This window comes from Brachyhypopomus gauderio, chromosome 11, assembly GCF_052324685.1.
Source record: "Brachyhypopomus gauderio isolate BG-103 chromosome 11, BGAUD_0.2, whole genome shotgun sequence".
Classification (NCBI taxonomy): Eukaryota; Metazoa; Chordata; class Actinopteri; order Gymnotiformes; family Hypopomidae; genus Brachyhypopomus; species Brachyhypopomus gauderio.
Genome location: NC_135221.1, coordinates 14,708,899 through 14,733,917, shown reverse-complemented (window position 1 = coordinate 14,733,917; position 25,019 = coordinate 14,708,899). Strand labels below are relative to the sequence as shown.

The window sequence follows — 25,019 nt, the reverse complement described above, 5'->3', positions numbered from 1 at the left end:
CAACCATATCTTCACCTAATTGTCAAGACACAGTTCATGTTCCCTTCAAATTATCTGCCCCCATATTTGTGAGTTTGCAGCCTTCATCTCCAGGAGAAAATGTGCATAGCTAATGCTGCTCTGGATTGGTATTTGGGTCACGTTTGTTGCCACAGTGCACATTCAACATTGTTTCATTGAAAGGAGAGACCGTCTGCATTGTTCTGTTTATGAGTTCAGCTTATGTTGTCACGGTGATGCTCAATCACTATCTGAAGTACAAACGTGATATACCACTGACCTTCTAGAGGTATTTAAAGAAACCAGCCCTCCCACTTTAAGAAATGGGCAGCATTTTACAAGCACAAAGCCAAGGGTTCTTCCGGGGAACCAGATACCTGATGACCATGATGAGTAGACAGTCAGTATTGCGTTCACACGGTGCGCAGGTGTGTAATCAGCACGTCACTCATCGAGTCTGCAGGTAGACCAGCTGCAGCAGTGCGAACACCCTCGCACAAGTCAGGGCTTTTGAGTGCATTTCAGAACTATTTGGGATGGCCTTGCTTAACTGAAATCACATCGTAATATATGGTAGTAACACATGCCTGATAGAATGGCAGCACAGTGGAGCTTCACACTCATGCCCTTGGTGAATGGGGTGGAGAAGGCCACACACTCACAGGGGCATACAGGTATGTCTTGACAGCCCTGCACATCCAGTTCAAACTCAGAGCTTCAATGAGAAACACAAACATGGTGCATAATTTATGCATAATGCATAAATTATAAAAAAAAAAAACCACAAAACGAGTTCTGAAGCTCATAACTGACTTTGGGTTTACTAACAGAAAAGACACACCCTCTTAACACCCGTCACTACCGTGCCAGTCCAGTCAGGACCCCAGAGGACACACGGAGTGGTGGTGGTGGTGGTGGTGGGGGGGGGGGGGGGGGGGGGGGGGGGTGTAACGCTGCCACCAAACACCATCCCCTCGCCAATGAACACTCACGAAGGCCCTGGAAACGGGCAGAGAAATCCTGTCAAGACATCCGATCTGCTGTGTGGACCGCTCAGAGCCGCAAGCAGTAACTCGACCCTGCTGTGTGGCTTTCCACAGGGTTCTGGGCTCACGCGAGGTTCCTGTCAAGACACTCGAGAATTTGAGCTAAGGACTGCTTCAGCTACAGCAGAGGTTCTTCTCTCTAGAGCAAGATGCAAGAATCACTTTTATTTGAATCACTCGGTGCTGTTCTCAGACATGAAGGATGACAGACCAAGCTGAGCCTTCTAAGCCCAGTTTGCGTGCAGCCCAGGAAACAAAAGATGCATTATGACAGCCTTCCTAGTGATGGCTATGACATGATCCGTCAATCAACAGACTAGCCTCTCATCTTGGTTATGAGAAACATGCTTGTTCTAATATTTCTGCAACTGAAGGCAATTATATTCAACATGACAGAGGAAAAAAAAACTTTGCTTTTAGATTTGCCAAGCTTTACCTTCCTGTACTGCCTTACATGAGCACTTCTAGACATTTCTCTGAAGCAATTCTTTACAACCGTCTCCACCAATATTATACACCATCAGGCCAGCTAAGATAAAAAAATCAAACCACACAACAATCTAAATAAAATTCATTTATTGTAATTAATACCATTCTATCTAGAGCAGAGAAAAAGAGGTCCACCATGCCACTTCTTCACGGTGGTGCACACACACCACACTGGGGTCCGAATTTTGGACAGACAGACAAACAGACCAATGGGGAGGGAAGGGCAGGGCTTGATCTGTTATTCACTCTCCATGCCTAGTTAAATGTGGGTGGGGCCTAATAACGGATGCATATTCCTTCCAGAAATTGGGGGGGGGGGGGGTGCATCTTCAATAGTGATCTTCAAGCTAGCAAGCCCTGGGCCTGCAGAGAGACAGGGGCAGACCAACCTTGACTGACACAGAGACAATGCAGGCCTGTGTGTGGTTCATGTACGGGTGTATGCAGGTCTGTGTGTGGTTCATGTACGGGCGTATGCAGGTCTGTGTGTGTGACTCTTAGAGAAGGTGTTAATTGGTCAACAAGGCTTTGATCCATCTTTCACTGCACACTTTGAGAGTGCCACAAGGGGTAAAAAGTTGAGGTAACACGTTCTTCTGGTAATTCTGCAAGAAAAAAATTAAACAAGTTTCAGAACTTCAAACAAGCAAATAGCAAAGCGCGCATGATTTCCTCAGACTCAGACACACACATATACCACGTTAACAGGTCTTTACCTGCCTTCAGCGAGTTGAATTGGACCCCCCTGATCCGACGCTGCCATCCACACTGGCAAGAGATTGTTCCTTCAGGACTGGATCTAAAGAAAAAGAAAAGGATGATTATGTTTACCTGACAGTCACCAACACTGCATCTCCCTGCTTTTGGAGCTATAGCTTGTTTCCCATTTGAAAACGTATATGCATTAATGATCAGTGATCAAAGTACTGTATTTTATTTTCTGTGAAATACAGATGTTTCATCATTCGTGTTTCAAGTGAAGCAACCACCCAAACAAATGAAGAGTTAAACTAATACTTTCTCCAAGCTCGATCATTTAGTCAGTTTGCATACCACAACTCCACAGTTGGAACCCGACCTATAGTTCAACTAAGGTAAAATGATGCCATTGAGCTACAGGACATCAGTTCCCAGAACTAAGGGAGGAGAGCTCTCAAATCTAGGACAAGACAGACCACAAAAGCCAAAGCATCCAAGCTACAGAACGATGGAAATTTAACACGCATGGCTAACAGGTACTAATTCACTACACTGTCACACAAAGCAAGAGAAACTAGCTACAATGAAAGCTAAAAAGTGCTAACTGACAAAGCTAACACAAAGTTGAAGGAAGCTAGCTAGCATGCAAGACTTGGAAGCTCTTATTCATAAAGCTCACAGTGTGCTAAAGGCAGAAGCTAATAAATGACTTTAATGGCTGACAAAGACAAGCAAGTCACATTCTTGCCACACTAGGAAAATTCATGCTAAAGGTAGAAGCTATCACATGATGCTGAATGCAGAAGCTACCACAACGCTAAAGGCAGTAGCTAACAGCAATGAAGGCAGAGGCTAGCACAGCCATAAATGCAGAAGTAGATATGAACTGACAGAAGTAAGGGTGCTGCATGGCTTCTGTGGCGGTCAGTCTCTGCTGATGATCGTAACGTAACAGCTTATCAAGCAGGTCCAGGGCTTCTGCGCTCACAAGGTGCTGGTTCTCCGTCTGGACAAACTGCTCCCAGCGCTTTCTCGTTTGCCTGCGAGAGTGAGAGAGGGAGGGAGAGAGAGAGAGAGAGAGAGAGAGAGAGAGAGAGAGAGAGAGAGAGAGAGAGAGAGAGAGAGAGAGAGAGAGAGAGAGAGAGAGAGAGAGAGAGAGAGAGAGAGAGAGAGAGAGAGAGAGAGAGAAGACGGATAGATGAGAGAGGGGGGGAGGGATGGACAGAGAGAGAGAGAGAGAGAAGGGGAGACAAACCCACTTAAACTAGACATCTAGAACTAGTCATTCAGATGAGCTGATTCAGACGGGGTTAACTTAAACTAGACATCTAGAACTAGTCATTCAGATGAGCTGATTCAGACGGGGTTAACTTAAACTAGACATCTAGAACTAGTCATTCAGATGAGCTGATTCAGACGGGGTTAACTTAAACTAGACATCTAGAACTAGTCATTCAGATGAGCTGATTCAGACGGGGTTAACTCGGGGAAGCACCAAACTGCTCCGTGTTTGTTGGTGTGGCCATCCAAGAACACGAGTAAGAGCCGATGCTCCAACCAGGACGCTCAGTATCGAGTGTCGTTGATGCAAAACATCACCACGACACAGCACCACCTAGTGGAGAATTTAGTGCTTGCTAACTGCCAGTTATAATCCAGCTCTACGAGTTGCCTCACACCCACAAGCGTCACCAGTGCAGCTGTTAACCATCACATGTAGAGAGTTTGTAGTTGCATTCATTTTAATGTTTATTTCTAATAAAATCCACCATGAAGCTGCCATGCCAGTACTTCTACCAACAGCACTGCCTCGAATTCCCACAGACGAATCACATCTTATACTCCACGTTCCCAGAGAGTCATAATCGGACACCACGACACTGTAAAACTAGGCCTTACTATGACTTGGCCCTTCCTGAGCTGATCCTCAGTTGAAGGTGCACAGCCAGAACACGGTACGTGCCCCCGGCGCCCCCTGCTGGTACTCACTGGCCCAGCAGGTCTTTGAAGCGAGGGTCCAGTTCAATGTGGTATTTGCGTAGGTAACCAAACAGCTCATCCGTCCCCAGCACTTTGGCAATCCGCACCAACTTCAGGCGGAGGAACAACAAAGCAGAACGGATGACACTCATGATTCAAATAGCCACAATTTACATAGCTAGTGCTAAAATTGGCACATCTGTTATTGATCTTCATTAACAAACGTCATTATCAAGTTTTATTCATTTACTGTGCCAAGTACTTTACTAGAGGATCAAATTCACAGTTCTGTTCAAGTATTTTAAAAGTAATAATAAGCATGACTCATGTTTTTTGTTTGTCAGTTATGATGAGCACACATGGACTTTGCTTTGGCCACGGGTTGCCACAGAGCCAGTATGTAAAACCATATGAAACGTGAATTCAAGCTGCAGAGGTACAAGTGCAGGCAGTACAGCAGGGGGCGCCGTCCCTCACCTGATCATAGTTGTCTTGGCCATGAAAGAAGGGCTCCTTCTGGAAGATCATACTGGCAAGCATGCAGCCTAGACTCCACATGTCCAGACTGTAGTCATACATCTGAGACACACACACACACAGTCATATATCCGCTCCAAACTTACACATGCCCAGTCTAGAGATGGCACCAATAAAATAAGCAAAAATACTGGATCCAATATCAGGATCCAATCCTGATCACTGATGAACGACCCCTCCATAGTTTGAGGTGACACAGATAAATAGAACAGCACTGCATCCAAGACAAAAACAAACAGACAGATGTGTACACTGTCCCCTAGTGGTGTACACTGTAATCACAGGACTAAGAAACCAATGGGGAAGTCTCCTGTGAAATCGCCTCACCTGGTAATCCACCAGCAGCTCCGGACCTTTAAAGTACCGGGACGCCACTCTGACGTTGTACTCCTGTGCAGGGTGGTAAAACTCTGCCAGTCCCCAATCTATCAGTCTCAGCTGTTTACACACACGCACAAGCAAACAACCACACAGAATCCACCCACACCATCACCCCAATATTAGATTCACATACAACAAAAAAAAAAAAAACCCATGCACTCTATACTGCCACCTGGTGTTTGAGGAGTGTCATGAGTTTGGAATAAGCAGACAAACAGGGGTGCCAACAGGCACACTGAGCCCCATGAAATTTTAAAATAAATTTTATAATAACAATAATTTAAGTATCCCTGTCATTCACAGACCCCATGAATCATCCTAACCACCCCCAAACACCATTAAATAAAGCAGTACTGAATCCACACAAGAAACACAACACAACAGCCATTCAGAACCAGTACGAGGAGCTGAAATGGCAATCACCGAACCTTCCTCAACTGATGGTCGATCATGACGTTGTGGGGTTTAACGTCCCGATGCATGATGCCCATACTGTGGCAATAGTCCAGGGCCTGCCAAACACACCACACCCTTCAAGACTGGAGAAGCACACTCAAATACAGCACTGCTCTGCACTACAGCTGACGCGGACGGAGGGAAAGTGCAGTCACTTACCTTTAGTAGTTCATACATGTAAAAACGTATATCAAAGTCTGTTAGCTTCTGGTACAGCTCCTGGGAAAAAAGGAAGAAAAATGACCATGCTGAAGCAGTGTGTGGAGCTGATCTGAGGTCAGTGTACAGACTCCTACATAGTTACATGCGTCTCTGGGTGTCCTACAAATGTATCAAATATATCAAATAAACATATACAACATGTCCAGTCATTACTTAGCAACCCCGCCCAAAAAAAAAACCTGGAACAGACCAGTGTGTTCATTGTTAAGTTCTAGCTCCTACTAGGATTTTCTGGGATGACAAATTTCACATCATGAGCATTAACAACTACCACCACAGATGTTCACCCACAAATCTCAAAGTTATAGCGCCCTCTGTTGGCAAACTCAGACCAAGCCCTACAGCCACAGACAAACAGCCACAGTCAGGCATCCTGAATTGGTATTTCACTGAAAGTTCAAGAAGCATCCAAAGTCAACATACCTTAAAATCAGTGTTATTGATGCATTCAAAGACCAGTGCCGGCGTTCGAGACTGTACACAGGTACAAGAGAGCGTGGAGGAGATGGAGATTAATGTTATAGTTAACACAACAACAAAAGTCGAAGAGTGCAGAAAACTAAAGACAAAGGTCGCAATGCCTCAAAAATGTAATTCCAGAAAGTCTACTTTGTATACACTGTACACACAAACTTTAAAATGATGTGATGGACTTTGGGCTCATGTGCAAAACACACGTGTGGTAATTAATTAAGGTTGAAAGCCTGACACACACATTTGCAGGAAGAACAAAGGAAAGATTGTGAACCATCAAAAATATACTTCCACGTGTAATGGGAGTAGTCTGTGGTGAATTCATGGCTACAGGACAGCCCACTGCTTTCTTTCTTAAATCAGTCCGAGATTGCAAACAGCAGGGCTGAGGCAGAAAGGCTAATTATTCATCTCCAGTGATTGGCCTAGTGATTTATGTGGCAGCAGTAGCAGCCAATGGGAAAGAAGAACAGGACTGGTGGGGAAGACTTATGGCGCATTTCCACATGGGCCTGCTTGGTTCGATACGGATCGATTCGCAACGGAGCGGTACGGTCGCGTTGTGTTTCCATTACAATGGTGGACCACCACAATGTGGGTGGAGTCGCTGTTGGCGCGCGGGTTGTAGTGTCATGACATCATTTGTATGCGACCACAACACCGTACAACAATGGATGAGATGGCGATAGCGGAGGAGTCGCTCTCCTGTGACGCAACCTGTGACGACACTCCCTGGCCAATCAGTGTCATGCTGTTCCTCCACGTCACAGAAGTTTTCCGCTTTGGAACGGTTAGAACCTCGAGCGAGTAGGTACGAAAAAAGTACCTGAAGGTATCGGCAAACTTGTACCTGGTACTAATGGAAACACTCACAAATCGTCGCGAATCGAACCATACCGCGCCAAGCAGGCCCGTGTGGAAATGTGCCAATAGATAACATGGAACATACCACTGGGTCCTTCACTGTGTCCACTAAACGGATGATGTTGGTCCCGCCTCTCAAGTTTTCCAAGATTTTTATTTCACGCTTGATTTTCTTCTTCTTGACAGGCTACAACAAAAATAAGAAATTCTACATAAGATTATGCAAACATCACTCCATCAGACTGAAACAAAGCCAGAAAAGAACAATAACACTAAGCATGAAGACCTGGTCTGACACAGCTGAATAAAACAGATTTTTAGACAGATGTTCCATATAGTAATAAACTACCTCTGTTTTTCCAGTGGCTCCTGATTTGCATTTAAAGGATAAATAAATAATTTTTCATGACATGAAAACCATTATACTGACACCTAGTGGTCTGGATGCATGAGTGTGTGTACTAAACCTATTTTAAACATGACCACCTTTATGGAGCAAATGCTAGTTAATTTTTGACGATTACAAAGATCTTATTCTTCATCTCTTCTCACTATATAGAAAAAATGCAAACATTAAACTTTACTTTCATACATCGTTATGGTGTTAAAAAAAATATTGACTGCTCCTTTAACCCCCAAAACATTCAGTGAGATCAAACGATTTGTGGACTTAACACAATCAAGATTAACAGGTTACAGAGCCACACTGATCTGAAGGTGATTATGGTTATGGTGATTATGGTCTGGACTGGTTATGGGCCAAGGAGCCATTGACAGCACATACTGATTGGAAACAGAAAAGGGGGTGTTTTAAGAAAACCTTGTGTGGCAATAAATTAAGGTTGAAAGCCCGACACACACACACACACACACACACACACACACACACACACACACACACACACACACAATGAGCTGTGTGTGTGCTATGTATATTGGCGGTTGCAGTCACCTTTAGGATCTTTACCACCACCTTCTCATTGTTGCTGACGTTGATGGCCTCAAACACCTCGCTGTATTTGCCCCGGCCAAGTTTACGTACCAGCTGGTAGTCCTCCTGGTTACTGTGGGAGACAGGCACATGACAACAGCCACAGCAGACCTTCTCAAAGCCTCGCTGCCTCAGATAACACTAGGAGGACAGAGCAAGTCCAGCCATCATTCACGCCAAGAAGGTATGAGCAACACACACAGATACAAAGCAGCATTTAAAGTGTCAGTGCACCACCCGGGCGACTGCCTAACCATAATAACCGAGAGTAAAGAGGCTATTCTGCCAGTCCAACGCATCCAAATGACCCCATCCACTCCAACCATGCTGCAATTAAGTTCAGCCAGTCTTACTTGATACATGCAAATTGCCGCAACTGATAGCTGGATAACCCGTTTCCTTTTCCGGTTGATGGTACCATCTTTCAGTTTACCCACATCTATGTTTAGACACTGAAAGATCTTAAGGGGGGTCGGGATTGGCTTGCGCGACTGATGCTTTGTGCACGGTGCAGACGCGATAGCACACCAGCCGCTGGGGTCCATCCACACGGCGTCTCTTCATTCAACACGTCCTGCTCCATCACGGAATGATGGACCGAACCCGCGCCGCTGATTCTGGTGTTGAATGTGAAACGCGCAACATGCAAATCCCGTTTTAGTGCACCCTGTCAGTCACAGACGGACTGAAACCAGATATATTAGGATAGGAGGGTAAACAAGACTTGGTTAAAGAACCGTTAAACGCCAATGAGAATTATGAGGAGAGAAAAAGAGATTTGCCCTGTTTAGGGGTTAGCTCAATAGTCACAACGCATCTATAGATGGTAGATGGTATAGATGGTGACTACAACTTGAGGCTGATTACTACACTGGGGTAGTATTCAAACGCATAAACAGTAGAATGGGGTTGTGTGTGTGTGTGTGTGTATAAAAGAGGGGGGGGGGGCACATACGCAACAGATACTGCACTAGGATGTATTTTACTCCAAATGCTGAATACTCACCTCCAGCTGGGCACGTGGGCTTCATAGTCCCAATACTCCCTGCTTTTCAGAGTGTTGACATCGGCATATACCCGAGCTTTACTTCCGGCCACTGGGCCGGGCATGGCGGGCACCGGAGGTCCTGGTCTCCTACACCCGATCTCCACAAGGCTCTGTGAAGGCAACCGCGGGGAACTCTCTCCTCGTCCTGGGGGGGTCTGGTGGAGTTGGTTTAATATCTCTACTCGTGAGTGAGACCAGTTACCGGCCCCGTTTATCGGGAGTCTAGGACTGGTGAGTGACTGTGAGAGGGACCGTCGGTGCTGTGATGGGGCCGAGGAAGACGGCAAAAAAAAAAACGGAGGTAGAAATGGCGTCTCCGCGCAGGACGAGTAATATCACAAAATTAACTTTGTACAAAAAAAATCAGCAATCCAGAAAACGCCCATAACCGCGAGCCTGGAGAGAAGGCGGGGGGGTCCTCTATTGATCGCGGATTAAACCCCCCCACCCCTAATCACCTGCGAACCCAAGATCCACCAAGTATCGAGATCCACCAATATTTCTCACCAGTAGCCTTCAAACGGACCGTAACACACGGCGATAAATGATCGAGTCCCCGAAGTAGCGGAGTTGGTGTGCGCGAATGAGACTCTTAACTTGGGGATAAACTGAGTACAGGGGGAGAGGAGGAGTATGAATCGGTTCTGCTCGCTAGCCTGCTCGCTAACTCTGTTAGACAAGTGAACATGGGCTCACACTCACGGAGGAACAACAACAGTGATGTAAAACCTTTGAAATCCGACTCGGAGCGTCCGGCGTTGCAGGAATTTGGAGGTTTTCTCGAGAATTTCCCCAGTCCTCCCTACATACCGCAGGGAAACGGTTCGCAATATTGTGACCCGGAAGAAGAGCGCAGCGTTTATCAATTACGACCGTGTACTAGGAAGTACTCGCGACGACCGTAGTGCGCATGTCACTTTATGGCGCGGTTCCCGCCCCTCTGTTTTTAGTGGTTGTACTTTTGGGAAGTATCACAATTCTGGGGCTGCTGTCATGCAAAATCATATAATATCCTACGTGTTTTAGTACACTATTCCGCTTTACAGAACAGAAGGAACATTGAGTAACTTTTTTTGTTTTGATTTCTGTCCCTGAAAGACTTTTTTTGGATGTAATATTAAAATAATGATAAAATAACTTATAATGGTGTGACCATTGATCTATATTAATATAGATCAATGGGTGTGACGTCCACCATTATATAATGGCATGTAAACTGTAAAGTGTGTGCGTTTAATAACTGTAAAAAATATATTTTAAGTATTTTAAACTAAATCTATATTTCTCAAAAACTATACAACCGTATACTCAACAACGATTCATTTAACACATCAAGCTCATTATATTATTGACAGTGCCTTATTTGACAAGATCGGAACCATTGATCTATATTACTAATATAGATAATTGATCGGCACTGCGCTTGCGTCAAAAAAAAAACGCCTTGGTCAACGCGATGTTTACCATAGCAACCGTGGTAGCAACCAGAGACAGGACGGTCTCTGAAATATATGGTCTCTGAAATATACGGTTTCTGGCAGCAACAGAAGACAGCGGTACAGAATCTGACAAAATGCAGCTCGTCGAACTTGTGGAAGACTTAAGGTTTGAAGTTAAACAAATAAAAATACATTTATTAACACATTCAGTAACAAATATACTAGAGCAATCAGGACGTTTAAAAAGACAAAAACTACGACCCTCATGGCCTGTTTAAACTGTTGGTATATCATATGACATTGGTTAAACAGTCAGTAAATACCGTGTTTTAAGGACTGAAGCAGAAAGACAATACATTTAATTACATTTAATTAACTACGTGTTGGCCATATCCTGAATTGCAGATACTGGCATATATTTGTGCATGTGTTTAGATTAATTCTGTATTCGTTCAGGCGTTCCAATGCAGTCCTGCGGGCGGAGACCGAGATGCTTGAGGGCCACATTAGTCGCTTGGATCCCCGTGACCTGATCCCGCAGCTCGCCCCAGAATCTATGAAAACCAATTCACAGATGGATATAGAGGTGCTGAATATACCTTACATTATCTACTCAACATTGATCACTTAATCATGCTGAGATGCAGCATGTAAGGGCTAGGAGGTAGTTCCCTAAAACGTTGTGAAATACGAGTTGTAAACAATTTTCATGTGCAGTTGATTCCATTATTATTTTATATACGCTGTATTATGCTGTGTCACTCAAGTAAGAACGGATCTTTTTTTGAGGATGGTTTTCCTAAAGTTTCCTACATCAACCAAGAGTTTGTTCTTGGTGACTGGCTCTTTTCGTGCTCATTTGGAGTCTAGACCAGGTTCCTGTCGAACTGCTGTGAGACACTGTTGTTGAAAGCGCTATACAATTCATCTTAAATGGCTGTGCAAATATTAGATCCTGCAGTGGCGAATATGTACTTAATACTCCAGAGTATATGGGAACCAGGCCCAAGGTCATATACAAGTGTGCGTGTTTGTGTGTGTGTGTGTGCGTTCACCATCTCATTCCATGTCCTGTTGTTGTCTGCGTGTTACTTAAGGGGTGTGATAGGAAGGCCAGCCCTCGTATGTCATCTCAGAGGCTATCCCAGAGCCTCACACTGGAGCAGAAGTTTGACATATGTGTGAGGGAGCTGGAAGCGATGAAGGAAGAACAAAAGAAGCTCAAAAAGACTTCTCAGAAAGTCTTGCAGAATTATAAGGTTAGATCATCATTTCATTCAAGTTACCTTTGTTTATAGTGCTACAGCAAACACACCGTGATGCACAAGTGTACATCTGTAACTTATATAGCTGAATCAAGGGACCGATATTTACTTTAAACTTAATTCAGCTGTTTATGTTTTACTACCCGTCCCTTCAACAGCGGAGCGGATGGAGGTAATAACCCCTCACCTTCTGCCCTCTTCCTACCAGGCGACTATAGAGGAGAGAGACATTCACCTAGCAGAGATTAAAATGGCGAGTTATGAGTTCGACCGTGACATCGCTAAACCCCTGCGAGAGAAGAAGGGTGTCATGGTGCCACCAGAGAAGATCCTCCGTTACCGTGAGGACAGAATGAAGGCCAGAGTAAGATGTTCGAAGTTAGATGTTATTATGTGGATGGAAATCCAAGCAGCCACCTCACCTCCACCTTACTTTAGTTTCGCATGTACGTCACATGCACATCTGGATATAACATAATTTGATGGTTAAGTGCAATACGTCTGACTATTGCAGTCCACTTTTGAGCAGCAGGAGTAAATGTTAGACAATGGGGACATTTTGTTGGTTCAGGAACAAGACAGAGTTCCCTAAAGTGGTCACTGGTATGTCAAGTGAAGGCAGCGCTGCTGGCTAGAGAGGGCGTTTCAGATTCAGTGGTTAAAGCTGCCTGTTGTAAGCAGTGTTTCATAACTCAGTCATCAGGGTCTTTATTTTTGCTCTAACAGAGCAAAATGTGGACCACCCGGTAGACCTTGAGGACTGGCTTATGAAAAATCAATTTAGAGTCCATTGCACAGGAGATGAAGATAAAGCTATTTGGCATTTGGATCCTATTTTCTCAATTTGTTTAATTTCTCCCTGAATGGACAAGCACTATTTTGGGTACCTTTATTATACAATTTAAAAGAGACCATTGTTTATACAGTCCACTCTCTCTCACATTATCCTATTCAAGAGGTTCTGGATTTTGTAATCACTGGTATTTAAATACCGGTAGTGGGAGAGTGGGTAGTCAGTAGTACCAGGACTGTGAGGGTTGTGATCTAAGAACCTGTGTCCCATGGTGTAAATTTACTACCAGCAGTTACAAAATTTGCTACCTGGTTTTGAATATGAGGTCTGGAGTTGAATTCTTCTGTCCTAACTGCTTCCTAAATCCCGGTCCTTAACTCCAGCCTGTGTACATAAGACCCCCCCGGGCTGTTGAGAGACCGGCAGTGCAACTGACAGTTGGCTTCCTGCTCGGCAGAAAACCCAGATGGAGAAGCTGCATCTGAAGAACATGGCTCTGGGTGTACGGATGCGCAACCTGCAGCTGCAGCTGCAGCACGAGGAGATTGTGGAGGCACCGGACGAGATCGAGGTGGAGCTGATGAAGATCCAGAACCGCAGGCACCTGGAGAAGATCGACAAGAGCAAACGGGACCTGCTGCGGCTCAAGCGGCCGGCATACTCCACCAAGCAGGAGCTCAACACCAACAAGGTGGGCCTCCAACACAGTGGCAGATGGGTGTGAGCACAGATTCAGGAACTAAAAGTGCTGCAGTTACTTCTGTCACACAGGTTATTTCACTATGCAACGCCCAGTTGGTCTCGAGCAGTGCTTAATTTGTAAATCAAACGATGCTGGAACGCAAACAGCGGCATGCAAAATTTTCAAGTTGGGGGGGATGTGAGCATAAATTGTTACACTGGGGGGTATAAAATGTTACCGGATCGAGGCAGACAGTTCCCGGAACGCACACTTCAAAATTAAAGAGTTCCCGGATCCTGTTCCGGCAGGATCCGGATCAAATTAAGCCCTGGGCTGTGTTCGAAATAGCCTACTACATACTACTGGCGTACTGATCGAGCCACAAATCTATGCAGTATGTGACCAAAATGAAATTTTCCAGTACGCGAAACATACCAGGATGACATACTACTTCCACAAAATATTCCAGTACGCGAACAGAGCTATCTTCGTGGTGTACTGCATCCCATCATGCTTTGCTTTTGTCGCATACTGGAAACTGTACTGCATACTACTACGAGGACCAGTATGCAGTATCCAGTATATACTGAGTCCAGTATGCAGTATCCAGTATGTAGTAGGCTATTTTCAAACAGAGCCCTTGAGCTAATTAGCAAACACAGGCAGCGGAAACAAAATCCAGGACAAAATCACTTTCTGAAACCGAACTGTCATAATACTATTTGTTTATTTGGTGCTACTGCTACCACATCTGAGATGGTGAAAAAGAGGACATCTCAGCAGGGGGTGGGGGCTGAAAATTCTAGGCTACTTAGCTACTCCCCCTTCTCACTCAAGCGAACCCAATGTAGTAGGGTAGGGCATGACTTGCTTGTGAACGAAATGCTTCTCGAAATTCTATGTAAGCTCTAGTAAAATCCAAAATCCTGGACAGTTTGTGAAATTCTGCCCGGACAAGTCTCAAAAAGATCAGGCTCAAGAAGAGTGTTATAATTTCATTTATCAGAACTGTGGAAATGTTAAAATGAGTACTTCTGGCTGATCTAGGATCAGAACTAGAAATTCTAATTAAGAACCAGTAGAGAGCAGTAAAGAGGGAGAGGTCCGTTTGGCATCACAGTGTCTCTGTTGCAGAAAAAGTATCAAATCTTGTGTGAGGAATCAAAGATGCTGTGTGAAGACATTGCCCTTCACAAAGACATGCTCCAGAAGATTGAGGAGGAAACCCAGCAGGTGGAGGAGGTGAGATAAATTTTCAATTTACATCAAACATGATAAAAAAATTATGCATTTACAGCATCTCCAAAGCTGTTAGAAATGAACATGTCTGATTTGAAGGCCTCAGATCTATTGCACACTGATCAGCTTCTTCACTGTGAGGCAGGGATTGAGTTTTGACCACAAATGACCCATGTTGACATTCCTGAGTGAAACCCCCAGTACCTCTGCTGCCCAGATCATAACCTATAACTACACCACTACTGTCCAAGTGTTAATGCTGCACTGTAAAAAAAAAAAGACGTAAAAAAAGGGTAACATGTCCGGCAGCAAAAGTTGCCAAACAGTTACCGTAAAATTACAGTAAAATATCACACATAATGCAACAATTAATTACTTTAAAATTACAGATTTTTATTCTTTGTAATTTCACAGCCAAATTTGAGTAAAATTACAAATTTTCATTTCGAAAACACAGCTAGAATGTTAAAATAACAGCATAATTAGGTTACTTCATGGTATTATTTAAGCAATCTACAAATGAACTTGTCAAAGTACAGATCTTTTAAAGTAAAATAACAAAAATATATATGCAAATTAACTCAATTTACTGTCATTTAAATCTTATTAAAATGTGTCAACAGAGGTAATCTGTGAATATATGTTCATATCCTATAAACTTACAGTGGATAACTGTTAAATGTTGGTTGATCAACCCACTAACTTTTACAATGTACTGTTTATCAAATGGGATTTCAACATTAAAATCATTGGATTCTGCTTTTTAAATACACAAAAATAATGTAAAATTATATATTTTTAACCCTATATAAAAGTCTATGGTTAGTGTGTTCAAAGATCTATGCTTTCATTTCATGTGATAATATTCACAGACAACAACTATATACCATAATAAAAAACAATATCATGTTAAGATAAACCAAGTTTTGTAGTTTCAAAAGTTATGTGTTTAATTTAACATCCAATGGTCCAATATGCTACTCTTTCCTATTAATTTACGGTGCTTGGGATGTATTAACATCTTAAGTTTCTGTTAAAACTACCAATATTACAATACATTTCTGTAAACAAATATTTTTGTGGTTATTTTGGTCTTTAAATTCCAGCTTACATGAACATTTTACAGTTACCTTTTATTTCACCAGATAAAAGAATGGTATACTGTCACGGTGAGGCGGCCCCCTACCGGCCGCCTCTGTCCACAGCAGCTGTTGTTGTTGTTGTTTGGTGACGTCATGTGCGTCCCTCAGGTGGGCGGAGCCCGTGATCCGTCTCACCTGAGGGTCATTTGTTTGCCTTGTCTTGTCTTTATACCAGTTGACCGCTGGTCATTATATCCTTAATTTGGAGATATTGCATGGGTTTTAGGTTTGCACACTTTCTATTAAACCATCCTTTTTCCCTGAGACTTGGCGTGATCGCTTCCTTTTTGTTGCTCACCCCTGCCCGTCACATATACATACATATATTAACAAACAACATTTAAAACAATGTAAAAACATTTCAAACCAAATGTCAAACCAATGTCAAACCAAAACAATAAAAGCAATAATAAAAGCTCAGCCATAATACATACTTTCAATCTCTTTATTTTGACAGTTGAACTTCAACAATCATGACAACTGAACTGACTCTAAAAAAATATATAAAAAAAAACCCCAAAAAGATGGTTACTATGGATTTTTACAATGTTCTCGAAGTTGAAAAGATTTATATTAAATGGGATTCTAAAATATAAACAATAATGTGAACTAACAGCACTAGTTATCCTACATCATTCTCAGTTTATTGTGTTGTATGGACTGTAGCAGCATGTGCCAATTAAAAGATTCAGATTAGGATTGCTTGGGAAAAATGTTTTTGTTTCATTTACACACCCAATAGAAAATCAACAACTTGAAAAATGTAGCTACACTGAATATGCTTCTACAACGAGAACTTTTAATTGGCTAATACAAAGCACAAGGGCCAATCACAGAATCTAATACTGCAATAATTGTTACAGATCATAAAAGGGCTTACACAGTTGTTTAAGGCATTTTCAACAGTAAGATGGTAAGGGTGCTGAAATTATTTTAAGAATTGCGCCTAGCTATATGAAACGATCACATCAAATATCTCATAGAACAACATCACTTCATTATCACTGTGCACTTGTTGTGTTCAGTCCCAGTTCACTCACTGTTAGCTGTCACTACATAACAGGTCATCATTAACCTTATCCAAAAAGATGTCGTATTAGGACACATCCAGAAGGAAGAAAATTCCATAACTCCAGGTTTTGAACATTATGGCAGTTTTTCTCAATGATCTTGTTAGGCATCATTAAACCAGTGCCCACTGCCGCATCTGTGAAAAGAGAAAATCAAATGTTTCTGTTTTAACCTGCAACCTGTAGGCCATATAATAATTCTGGGACATCGTGTGTACTTTTTAATCAATTTAGAATGCATAACATTGTAACATAAAATGCAAAACAATTCTGAAATTACAATAACCCCAAATATCAGACAGTTTTGTTTGACATCCAGGAAGATATGAGGCATGTTGGTCAGAATTGGGCCTGATTTTGGCAGCTGTGTATGGTTTTGACTGGAACCTACATTTTTACAGGGCTTGCAGCTGTAGAGTTCTTGCCCCATTATTCAGTTTTTAAAGTAAACCCATCCATTTCTGACCAGGCTTGACCAGGCTATGATTGCTTAAAGTGGAACAACTTTCAAAGTGACTGCACATAAGCTCATCATGGGACCATTTAAAAGTCATACAAATGTTTGTATACATAACCAGAAAACATAGCTGTTTTTCAAGTTAAGTAGCGAAATAGTATTACTCATACTGGTGCCTTGATCTTGTGTGCACATACTAGTCTTGAAAGAGGAATTAGCAAAGAACGTAGTAGAGGTCAAACAAGTGTAGATAGGGTGATGTGTCTGAAGATAGAAGGTCTGATGTTGAATGTTGCCAGTGGTTATGCTCCACAGGTTGGATGTGAGGAAGAGGAAAAAGAGAAGTTTTGGAAGGATCTAGATGAAGTGAAAGTATTTCCAGTGAGGAGAGAGTGGTGATTGTAACAGACCTATATGGACATGGTGAAGGAAACAGAGGAGATGAGGAAGCAATGGGTAGGTTTGGTGTCAAGGAAAGGAACCAGGAAGGACAGATGGTGGTGGATTCTGCCAAGAGGATGGAAATGGCTGTAGTCAACACTTATTTCCATATATTATTTTGAAAATAAATAACCATTAAATAATGTGATAAAAAACCATGAACAGATTAAAATAAACTGGTTAAAACACGTTTGAAACCAAAACTATTATAACACAACGTGACAGACATCAACTTGTCATCAGAATGCTACTCATAATAAAATAACTAAACACTCCCGGCAAAGCAGCGATTTTTGAAAAAATAAAACTAAGACGTACCTTCAGTTGATATTGAACACTGACACTTGGCGTGAACTTGTGCTTCGGTGCTTCAGTCCAGCTCGCCTTTACCTGCAATTCTGTGAATAACTGAACGTAACGTCTACAGGCAACTGGCGCTCAAATTCAAACTAGTGATTCATGGCGTTCATTGGCTGAACAGACCACGCACCCACGATTCTGTCCAATTACCACACAGAACTGTTTGCTGATCTGTTTCCTGGTGGATGAATAGATGGATGGATCGATCTCTTCTCTCTCTCTCTCTCTCTCTCAATCTCCCGCTCTCTCTTGTCCCACCACACACACACACACACACACACAGTCTCTCTCTCTCTCTCTCTCTCTCTCTCTCTCTCTCTCTCACACACACACACACACACACACTCACACACACACACACACACACAATATTTCTCTGACCACCCTCCGCAAACTTATTGCTATATATTGCAAAGTTTTAACAGGTTATCTTATGGGCCTTTCTGAAAAAAATCTCCTAATGCCTTATATCTTTGCGCCTCCTCAGGAAAAGCCCTTGATTGCCCAGGATTGAGGATTGAGGGACCAAATATTTTATATTATTCACTTGCTTGAGCAGAGTGGAGCAGTATTGCGTTCTAAACTTGTTGCTTTAAATGTCATTTCAAATAAAAGGCTGTTGTTCAGTACTTTGTGTATGTGATTCAATTTACAGCTGGTTTGGTAGCAGAATTATTAATGTATATTTAGAGAATTGGAAATGGGAAATTTAACATAATATTTTACTTCAAATCTTAATTCACTATAATTCCAGCTTTGGTCAAATGTAGATGTTAGGCTGCTGTTTCTGGTTAAATATAATTTCTTTGATAACATGGAATTTTAATATACCATGAATTTACTGTTTGAAAATAGAAAATTACTGTGAAATTACAATATGCATTGTTCTGCATTTTTACACTGATATCTACTAAATTAACACTCAAGACCCTTAAATATTCAATCCTGTTATAAAACAAGAAATTCTTGTAATTTAAATTTACACTTTGACCGTATATTTAAAGGAGTTTTCTTTTAAAAAGTCATTTTCCTGTATTTTACAGGTATATTCTCTTATTATGAAAAAGACAGAAAAATACTGTATTTATTTACACTAAATATCTGTTTAAAAATTTTTTTTTTACAGTGTGTGCTCAAGAGTGTTAGTCACTGAAATAAGATAGAAGATGCTTGAAAATAGTTCATCCCTATAGAGGGAGTTCAGTCGGCAAAAACAAGTGTTTATAAAATGCATCTATAAGTTACATGTATCGTACAATGTCTCCTGAGTGTCCGTGTTTTGAAGCAGCGATCGGCTCCTGGATCAGCCGCTTACGTTCTCGCTCTGTCTCACGTGTGCAGGAGCGAGCCAAAGCTGAGACTCTGAACAGGAGGCTGCGAGCTCAGCTGGAGCACCTCGGGGTCCCACCCGTGCTGGAGTATGTGGAGACCAAAGCCCGGCATGCCCAGCTGGAGCAGAGCGTCAAGGCCTGGAGGCGCAAGATCGACATCGCAGAGGTGAGAACTTCACTGGAAATTCAACATGTCTCATTTCAGAAATCTGTTTTTATTTTTTAGTATGGAGTTAATCGTTGCCTAAGCCTTTTTACTGAATTCTCCATCAAACATAACATGAATATCTCAAATTATACACAACATATTATTTGTGCATATATTATATATATATATTTTCCTCTGTGAAACTGCAGATGGCATTAAAGACTCACACCCAAGCCTGGAAGCAGAAGCTGGAGGGTCCAGTTAGGCCAGGACAGAGCATCCTGTCAAAGAGAACCAAAGAGACGCCACGTTGCTTGAGCCAAAGACCAACGTGCCTCACCTGAACAAGTGCCACCGTGCTGAGGGCAAAGGTCAGGCCCACCCCCTCTGCATCTTGGGCCCAGGATCCACACCGCTCCCCTAACTGCAGTGCCGGGAGGGGTGAGAATGTCCCCCTCCCACTGCAGACCCACTCAGCCACCGCAGGGGAGCGCATGGACACACGAAGGAACGCAGGCGGCCACGCCATCAAACGGAGGAATGCCGCCGGCACGGACGTAATTTGGGGGGGGGGGGGGGGGGGGGGGGGGAGTACATGTCCCCCCCCACTTTTTCAAAAGCCGGTTTTGGTCCCCCCCCAGTTTTTACGGTTAAAACCAAATATTTAAATAGCGACGAATCCATGCACACCCCCCCCCCCCACTTTTTAACGGTAAAAAAACTAATATTTAAATAGCGATGAATCTAGCGCTAGGACCATGCAGAAAACGACCGCTCCGAGCTCTGCTCTGGTAACCATTTTCGTTCCCCCCCCCCCCCCCCGGTCAACAATTTTCATTCGCCACCCAACCCCCGTCAACGATCTGGAACCTGCAGCTGCTGCCGTTACCTTGATTAAATGAACATTTTAAAAATTATGGGCCAATTTTAAATGAGACAGCTCAGAGGTTCTAACGGGTTCCACCGTTTCACTGTCAGTTCAAGGTCCAGAGTACTTTGTTATTATAAAAGATTTTAAAATGGGGAGAGGGGAGGGTGCAAATAGGGAACAAAACTAGATTAAGTGAGTTTTCTAGAAAACATTAACCAGCATCCATGCTATGACTATGATCTGTACAATGCATGTATTAATAAAACATTCAAAAGAGTGATGCAATTGAGCTAGCCTTCCTCAGCCCTCAATATGTTTACTCCTAAATCACCGGGCAACCAAAGGAGTTTAGTTTTATTAAAAAAGAAGAAAAACCCTCTCATGACTTTTAGAAAATAAAGGAGGGGGCCGTGGTGTGACTGTAGAAATGCAAGCAAGAAACAAGCACTTGCATGGACACAAGGAAAAATAATCTATACAGACTGTAGAAAAGTACCCACATGCACAGTGCTGGCCAGGGAGACACCTTGTCCCCCATGTCTTGTCTGCACAGGGGTGACACACAGCGAGACAGAGGGCACAGGTAGCAGGCACACCCACTCATCTGCACGACGAAACCAATGCTAAAAAAGGTTTAAAGGGTAGGGAGGGGGACAACTTTCCTCAGACAAAACGTCCACGCGACTTGGAAACATGTCTTCACAAATTAACTCCAAGCCTAAGATGCAAGCTTAGCTGGAGGACTTCATGGCCCCAGTGGTGGCCGAAGTGCAAAAACCACGTACTTGATTAAAAGTAGATACCCAAGGTAAAACATTACTCAAGTACAAGTAGAAGTCCTCCCTTTAGTCCTCTACTTGAGTAAAAGTACAAAAGTATTGGCCTTCAAGTAAGTATTGAAAGTAACGTTCCATCAGTTAGGCTGTGTCAATAAGGCTTTAATATCCTGTTATCTCTATACTATGACTCTTGCATAATCAACTAATTTATGTGGACAGGCTCGACTCTTTTTACACAAATACTTTAATATTAATCATTTTGATTTCTGAGCCGATGTAAGAATCAGGAGATACAGCCATAGAAACTAAGACAAATGCACTGTATGCACAGTACATTCTATTGCCTGACATCCCAAGTTCACAGGAAGATAAAAAATATTCTACAGTAAAAAACCTTCTTCTTCTGGATTTAAACAGTCACTTATTTGATCAATCAAACCTGCTTGTCAGATTCACTTGTCACTGCTGTTACAGTGAGTGAATTCTATAAATGTTTTGATGATATTTGAAGGTTTGATTCGAAATGCCACATTCAGGTACGTTCAGGTGCTACATTTTAGCTATACTGTAGGCTACATATAAATCTGGAATGCAGCGTATGAACGTCATTTTTGCATCCAAGCCTGACGTTTAAAAGATGTACAGCAGATGAATAAACGCTGTATTAAAAAGTCTAGGAGAGATCTCATACGCAAGCACGATTATGACGCAGCCAGATAGGTCTGGAATGCAGCTGCTGAAGGTCTTTCATGATCCACCAGAGACATTGCCGATGAGCACACGCTCTATTAAATACGTATTCCAGACGAACTGTGTTACATCCAATCCAAAACAGCATACCATTGTTTATTCAGTGCACTCTCTCTCACATTATCCTATTCAAGAGGTTCTGGAGTTTGTAATCACTGGTATTTAAATACCGGTAGTGGAAGGATGGGTAGCCAGTAGTACCAGGATTGTGAGTGTTGTGATCTAAGAACCTGTGTCCCATGGTGTAAATTTACTACCAGCAGTTACAAAATTTGCTACCTGATTTTGAATGTGAGGTCCAGAGTTGAATACTTTTGTTCTCACTGTTTCCAGAATCCTGGTCCTTCACTCTAGCCTGTGTACATAACACCCCCCCCCCCCCCCCTCGCCCGCGGGCTGTTGAGAGACCGGCAGTGCGACTGAGAGCTAGCTTCCTGCTCTTCTTGAAGTTCTATGTAAGCTCTAGTAAAATCCAAAATCGTGGACACATCACAATCGTGGTTGTGAAATTCTGCCCGGACACATCTCTCACGTCTCATCAGGCTTACGAAGGGTGTTATAATTTAAGTCGTCAGAACAGGGGAAATGTTCAAATGAGTACTTCTGGCTGATCTAGGATCAGAACTGGAAATGCTAATTAAGAACCAGTAGAGAGCAGTATAGAGGGAGAGGTCCATTTGGCATCACAGTGTCTCTGTTGCACATAAGCTTCAGAGCTTGAGCCAGAAATCAAAGCTGCTGTGTAGTGACATTGCCCTTCACGAAGACATGCTGCAGAACATTGAGGAGGAAACCCAGCAGGTGGAGGATGTGAGATCAATTTTCAATTTACATCAAACATGATTTAAAAATTATGCATTTACAGCATCTCCAAAGCTGTTAGAAATGAACATGTCTGATTTGAAGGCTTCAGATCTGCTGCACACTGATCAGCTTCTTCACTGAGGCAGGGATTGAGTTTTGACCACAAATGACCTGTGTTGACATTCCTGAGTGAAACCCCCAGTACCTCTGCTGCCCAGATCATAACCTACAACTACACCACTACTGTCCAAGTGTTACTGCTGTGTTCAAGATTGTTAGTCACTGAAATAAGATAGAAGATGCCTGAAAATAGTTCATCCCTACAGAGGGAGTTCTGTCTGCAAAAAAAGTGTTTATAAAATTTATCTATAAGTTACACGTATCGTACAATGTCTCCTGAGTGTCCGTGTTTTGAAGCAGCGATCGGCTCCTGGATCAGCCGCTTACGTTCTCGCTCTGTCTCACGTGTGCAGGAGCGAGCCAAAGCTGAGACTCTGAACAGGAGGCTGCGAGCTCAGCTGGAGCACCTCGGGGTCCCACCCGTGCTGGAGTATGTGGAGACCAAAGCCCGGCATGCCCAGCTGGAGCAGAGCGTCAAGGCCTAGAGGCGCAAGATCGACATCGCAGAGGTGAGAACTTCACTGGAAATTCAACATGTCTCATTTCAGAAATCCGTTTGTTTTTGTTTTTTTTTTTTAGCATGGAGTTAATCGTTGCCTAAGCCTCTTTACTGAATTCCCCATCAAACATAACATGAATATCTCAAATTATACACAACATATTATTTGTGCATACATTTCATATACACTGCTCAAAAAAATAAAGGGAACACTTAAACAACACAATGTAACTCCAAGTCATCCACACTTCGTGTTAAAATAGGAAGCAACACTGATTGTGAATCAATTTCAACTGCTCAATCAATCAAATTTTATTTATATAGCGCTTTTTACTACAGTTGTTGTCACAAAGCAGCTTTACAAGTGCCGAGTCCTAGCCCCCAGTGAGCAAGCCAAGGGCGACAGTGGCAAGGAAAAACTCCCTAGTTTTTTGCATGAGGAAGAAACCTTGAGAGGAACCAAGACTCAGGGGGGGAGCCCATCCTCCTCTGGCCGACAGCGGTCACCATGACAACAACAACAATATAGACAGAATGTAAAAGATGCAATAATGTCCATTTAGACAGAATATAAAAGATGTAATAATGTCCATCATAGAGTAGGCATCCGGTTAGGCAGGAGGTGGCCGGCCCAGAATGGATCGCTTGTCTCTCCTCATCTCATTATTCCTCAAGCAGGCGGGCAGCCATGTGGAGAAATGAAACAGGGAAAATTAGCTCTGTATGAGGACATATACAGGACAGGTGAAATTATAAACATTTCTGGAGTGTGGCAGCAACTCCGGCACTAAGTTAAATTATTACAGCCTAGCTAAAAAAGGCAGAACCAGAAGGTAACACAGGCTTTGGGGCATTCTGAGACAATGGCATCCGTCCACTGCACTGTCAACAAACTTGAGTGACCACAAGCAGTGACAGGATGACAGCACCAGCACCCCAGTCTACCATAAAAACCCTTCGTCTATGAACCCCTGGATCTGTACTTTTATCTAAGGGGGGATATTAATTATCAAACGCTAGACTAAATAAGTGGGTTTTCAACCTAGATTTAAAGATTGTGACTGTGTCAGAGTCCTGGACACATTTAGGAAGATTATTCCAAAGCTGGGGGGCCTTATAAGAAAAGGCTCTTCCCCCTGCTGTTACCTTATTAATTTGTGGAACTAATAAAAGACCAGCACCCTGTGATCTTAGTTGACGTGGGGGTTCATAGTAGGAAATAAGTTCCTGGAGGTATTCAGGAGCAAGCCCGTGTAGTGCTTTATATGCTAATAATAGAATTTTAAAATCAATACGAAATTTAACTGAGAGCCAATGCAGGGCTGATAGGACTGGTCTAATATGCTGAAATTTTCTAGTTATGGTCAGAACTCTAGCTGCGGCATTTTGAACTACTTGAAGTTTATTTAGATTCCTATTTGAACATCCTGACAGTAGTGCATTGCAGTAGTCTAGTCTAGAGCTAACAAAGGCGTGCACCAATTTTTCTGCATCATCCTGTGATAACGCATTTCTTAATTTGGCAATGTTGCGGAGATGTAGAAAAGCTATCCTAGTAGTATTATCTATATATTTATCAAATGATAGGTCGGAGTCAAGTATGATGCCTAGGTTTTTGGCTACTGTGCCAGGTGTTATGGGA

At 42.8% G+C, this 25,019-nt stretch overlaps 2 protein-coding genes across 4 annotated transcripts; one reads left to right on the top strand and one right to left on the bottom strand.

Moving 5' to 3' along the window:
- Window positions 1-1,607: 1,607 nt before the first annotated feature.
- csnk2a2b (casein kinase 2, alpha prime polypeptide b) lies at window positions 1,608-10,058 on the bottom strand. Of its 2 annotated transcripts, none has more exons than XM_077022240.1 (12): window positions 9,146-10,058; window positions 8,101-8,212; window positions 7,234-7,335; window positions 6,234-6,284; window positions 5,748-5,807; window positions 5,561-5,644; window positions 5,079-5,189; window positions 4,692-4,793; window positions 4,224-4,324; window positions 3,126-3,274; window positions 2,252-2,334; window positions 1,608-2,140 (listed from the first exon to the last, which is right to left on the bottom strand). In XM_077022240.1, exons 1-11 carry the CDS (start codon window positions 9,247-9,249, stop codon window positions 2,258-2,260), a joined length of 1,053 nt encoding a protein of 350 aa, XP_076878355.1. In that variant the 5' UTR covers window positions 9,250-10,058; the 3' UTR covers window positions 1,608-2,140; window positions 2,252-2,257. The 2 variants fall into 2 exon arrangements, with proteins under 2 accessions (XP_076878355.1, XP_076878356.1); XM_077022241.1 differs by having other exon boundaries at window positions 2,256-2,334.
- Window positions 10,059-10,657: 599 nt separating this feature from the next.
- Window positions 10,658-23,860, top strand: cfap263 (cilia and flagella associated protein 263). 2 transcript variants are annotated; one of them, XM_077022237.1, is made up of 9 exons: window positions 10,658-10,792; window positions 11,083-11,212; window positions 11,724-11,885; window positions 12,100-12,255; window positions 13,142-13,375; window positions 14,501-14,608; window positions 19,417-19,572; window positions 19,764-19,925; window positions 23,232-23,860. In XM_077022237.1, exons 1-8 carry the CDS (start codon window positions 10,761-10,763, stop codon window positions 19,896-19,898), a joined length of 1,113 nt encoding a protein of 370 aa, XP_076878352.1. In that variant the 5' UTR covers window positions 10,658-10,760; the 3' UTR covers window positions 19,899-19,925; window positions 23,232-23,860. The 2 variants fall into 2 exon arrangements, with proteins under 2 accessions (XP_076878352.1, XP_076878351.1); XM_077022236.1 differs by lacking the exon at window positions 23,232-23,860 and having other exon boundaries at window positions 19,764-20,120.
- Window positions 23,861-25,019: the final 1,159 nt, after the last annotated feature.

Excerpts from the sequence above, each read along its gene's own strand:
- csnk2a2b (XM_077022240.1), bottom strand. The coding sequence starts at position 9,249 with ATGCCCGGCCCAGTGGCCGGAAGTAAAGCTCGGGTATATGCCGATGTC. Across the intron at positions 5,808-6,233 it reads TCAATAACACTGATTTTAAG|GAGCTGTACCAGAAGCTAAC; the intron begins GTATGTTGACTT and ends CTTTTTTCCCAG. Across the intron at positions 3,275-4,223 it reads TTCAAAGACCTGCTGGGCCA|GCAAACGAGAAAGCGCTGGG; the intron begins GTGAGTACCAGC and ends TCACTCTCGCAG.
- cfap263 (XM_077022237.1), top strand. The coding sequence starts at position 10,761 with ATGCAGCTCGTCGAACTTGTGGAAGACTTAAG. Across the intron at positions 10,793-11,082 it reads GAACTTGTGGAAGACTTAAG|GCGTTCCAATGCAGTCCTGC; the intron begins GTTTGAAGTTAA and ends GTATTCGTTCAG. Across the intron at positions 11,213-11,723 it reads ATTCACAGATGGATATAGAG|GGGTGTGATAGGAAGGCCAG; the intron begins GTGCTGAATATA and ends GTGTTACTTAAG.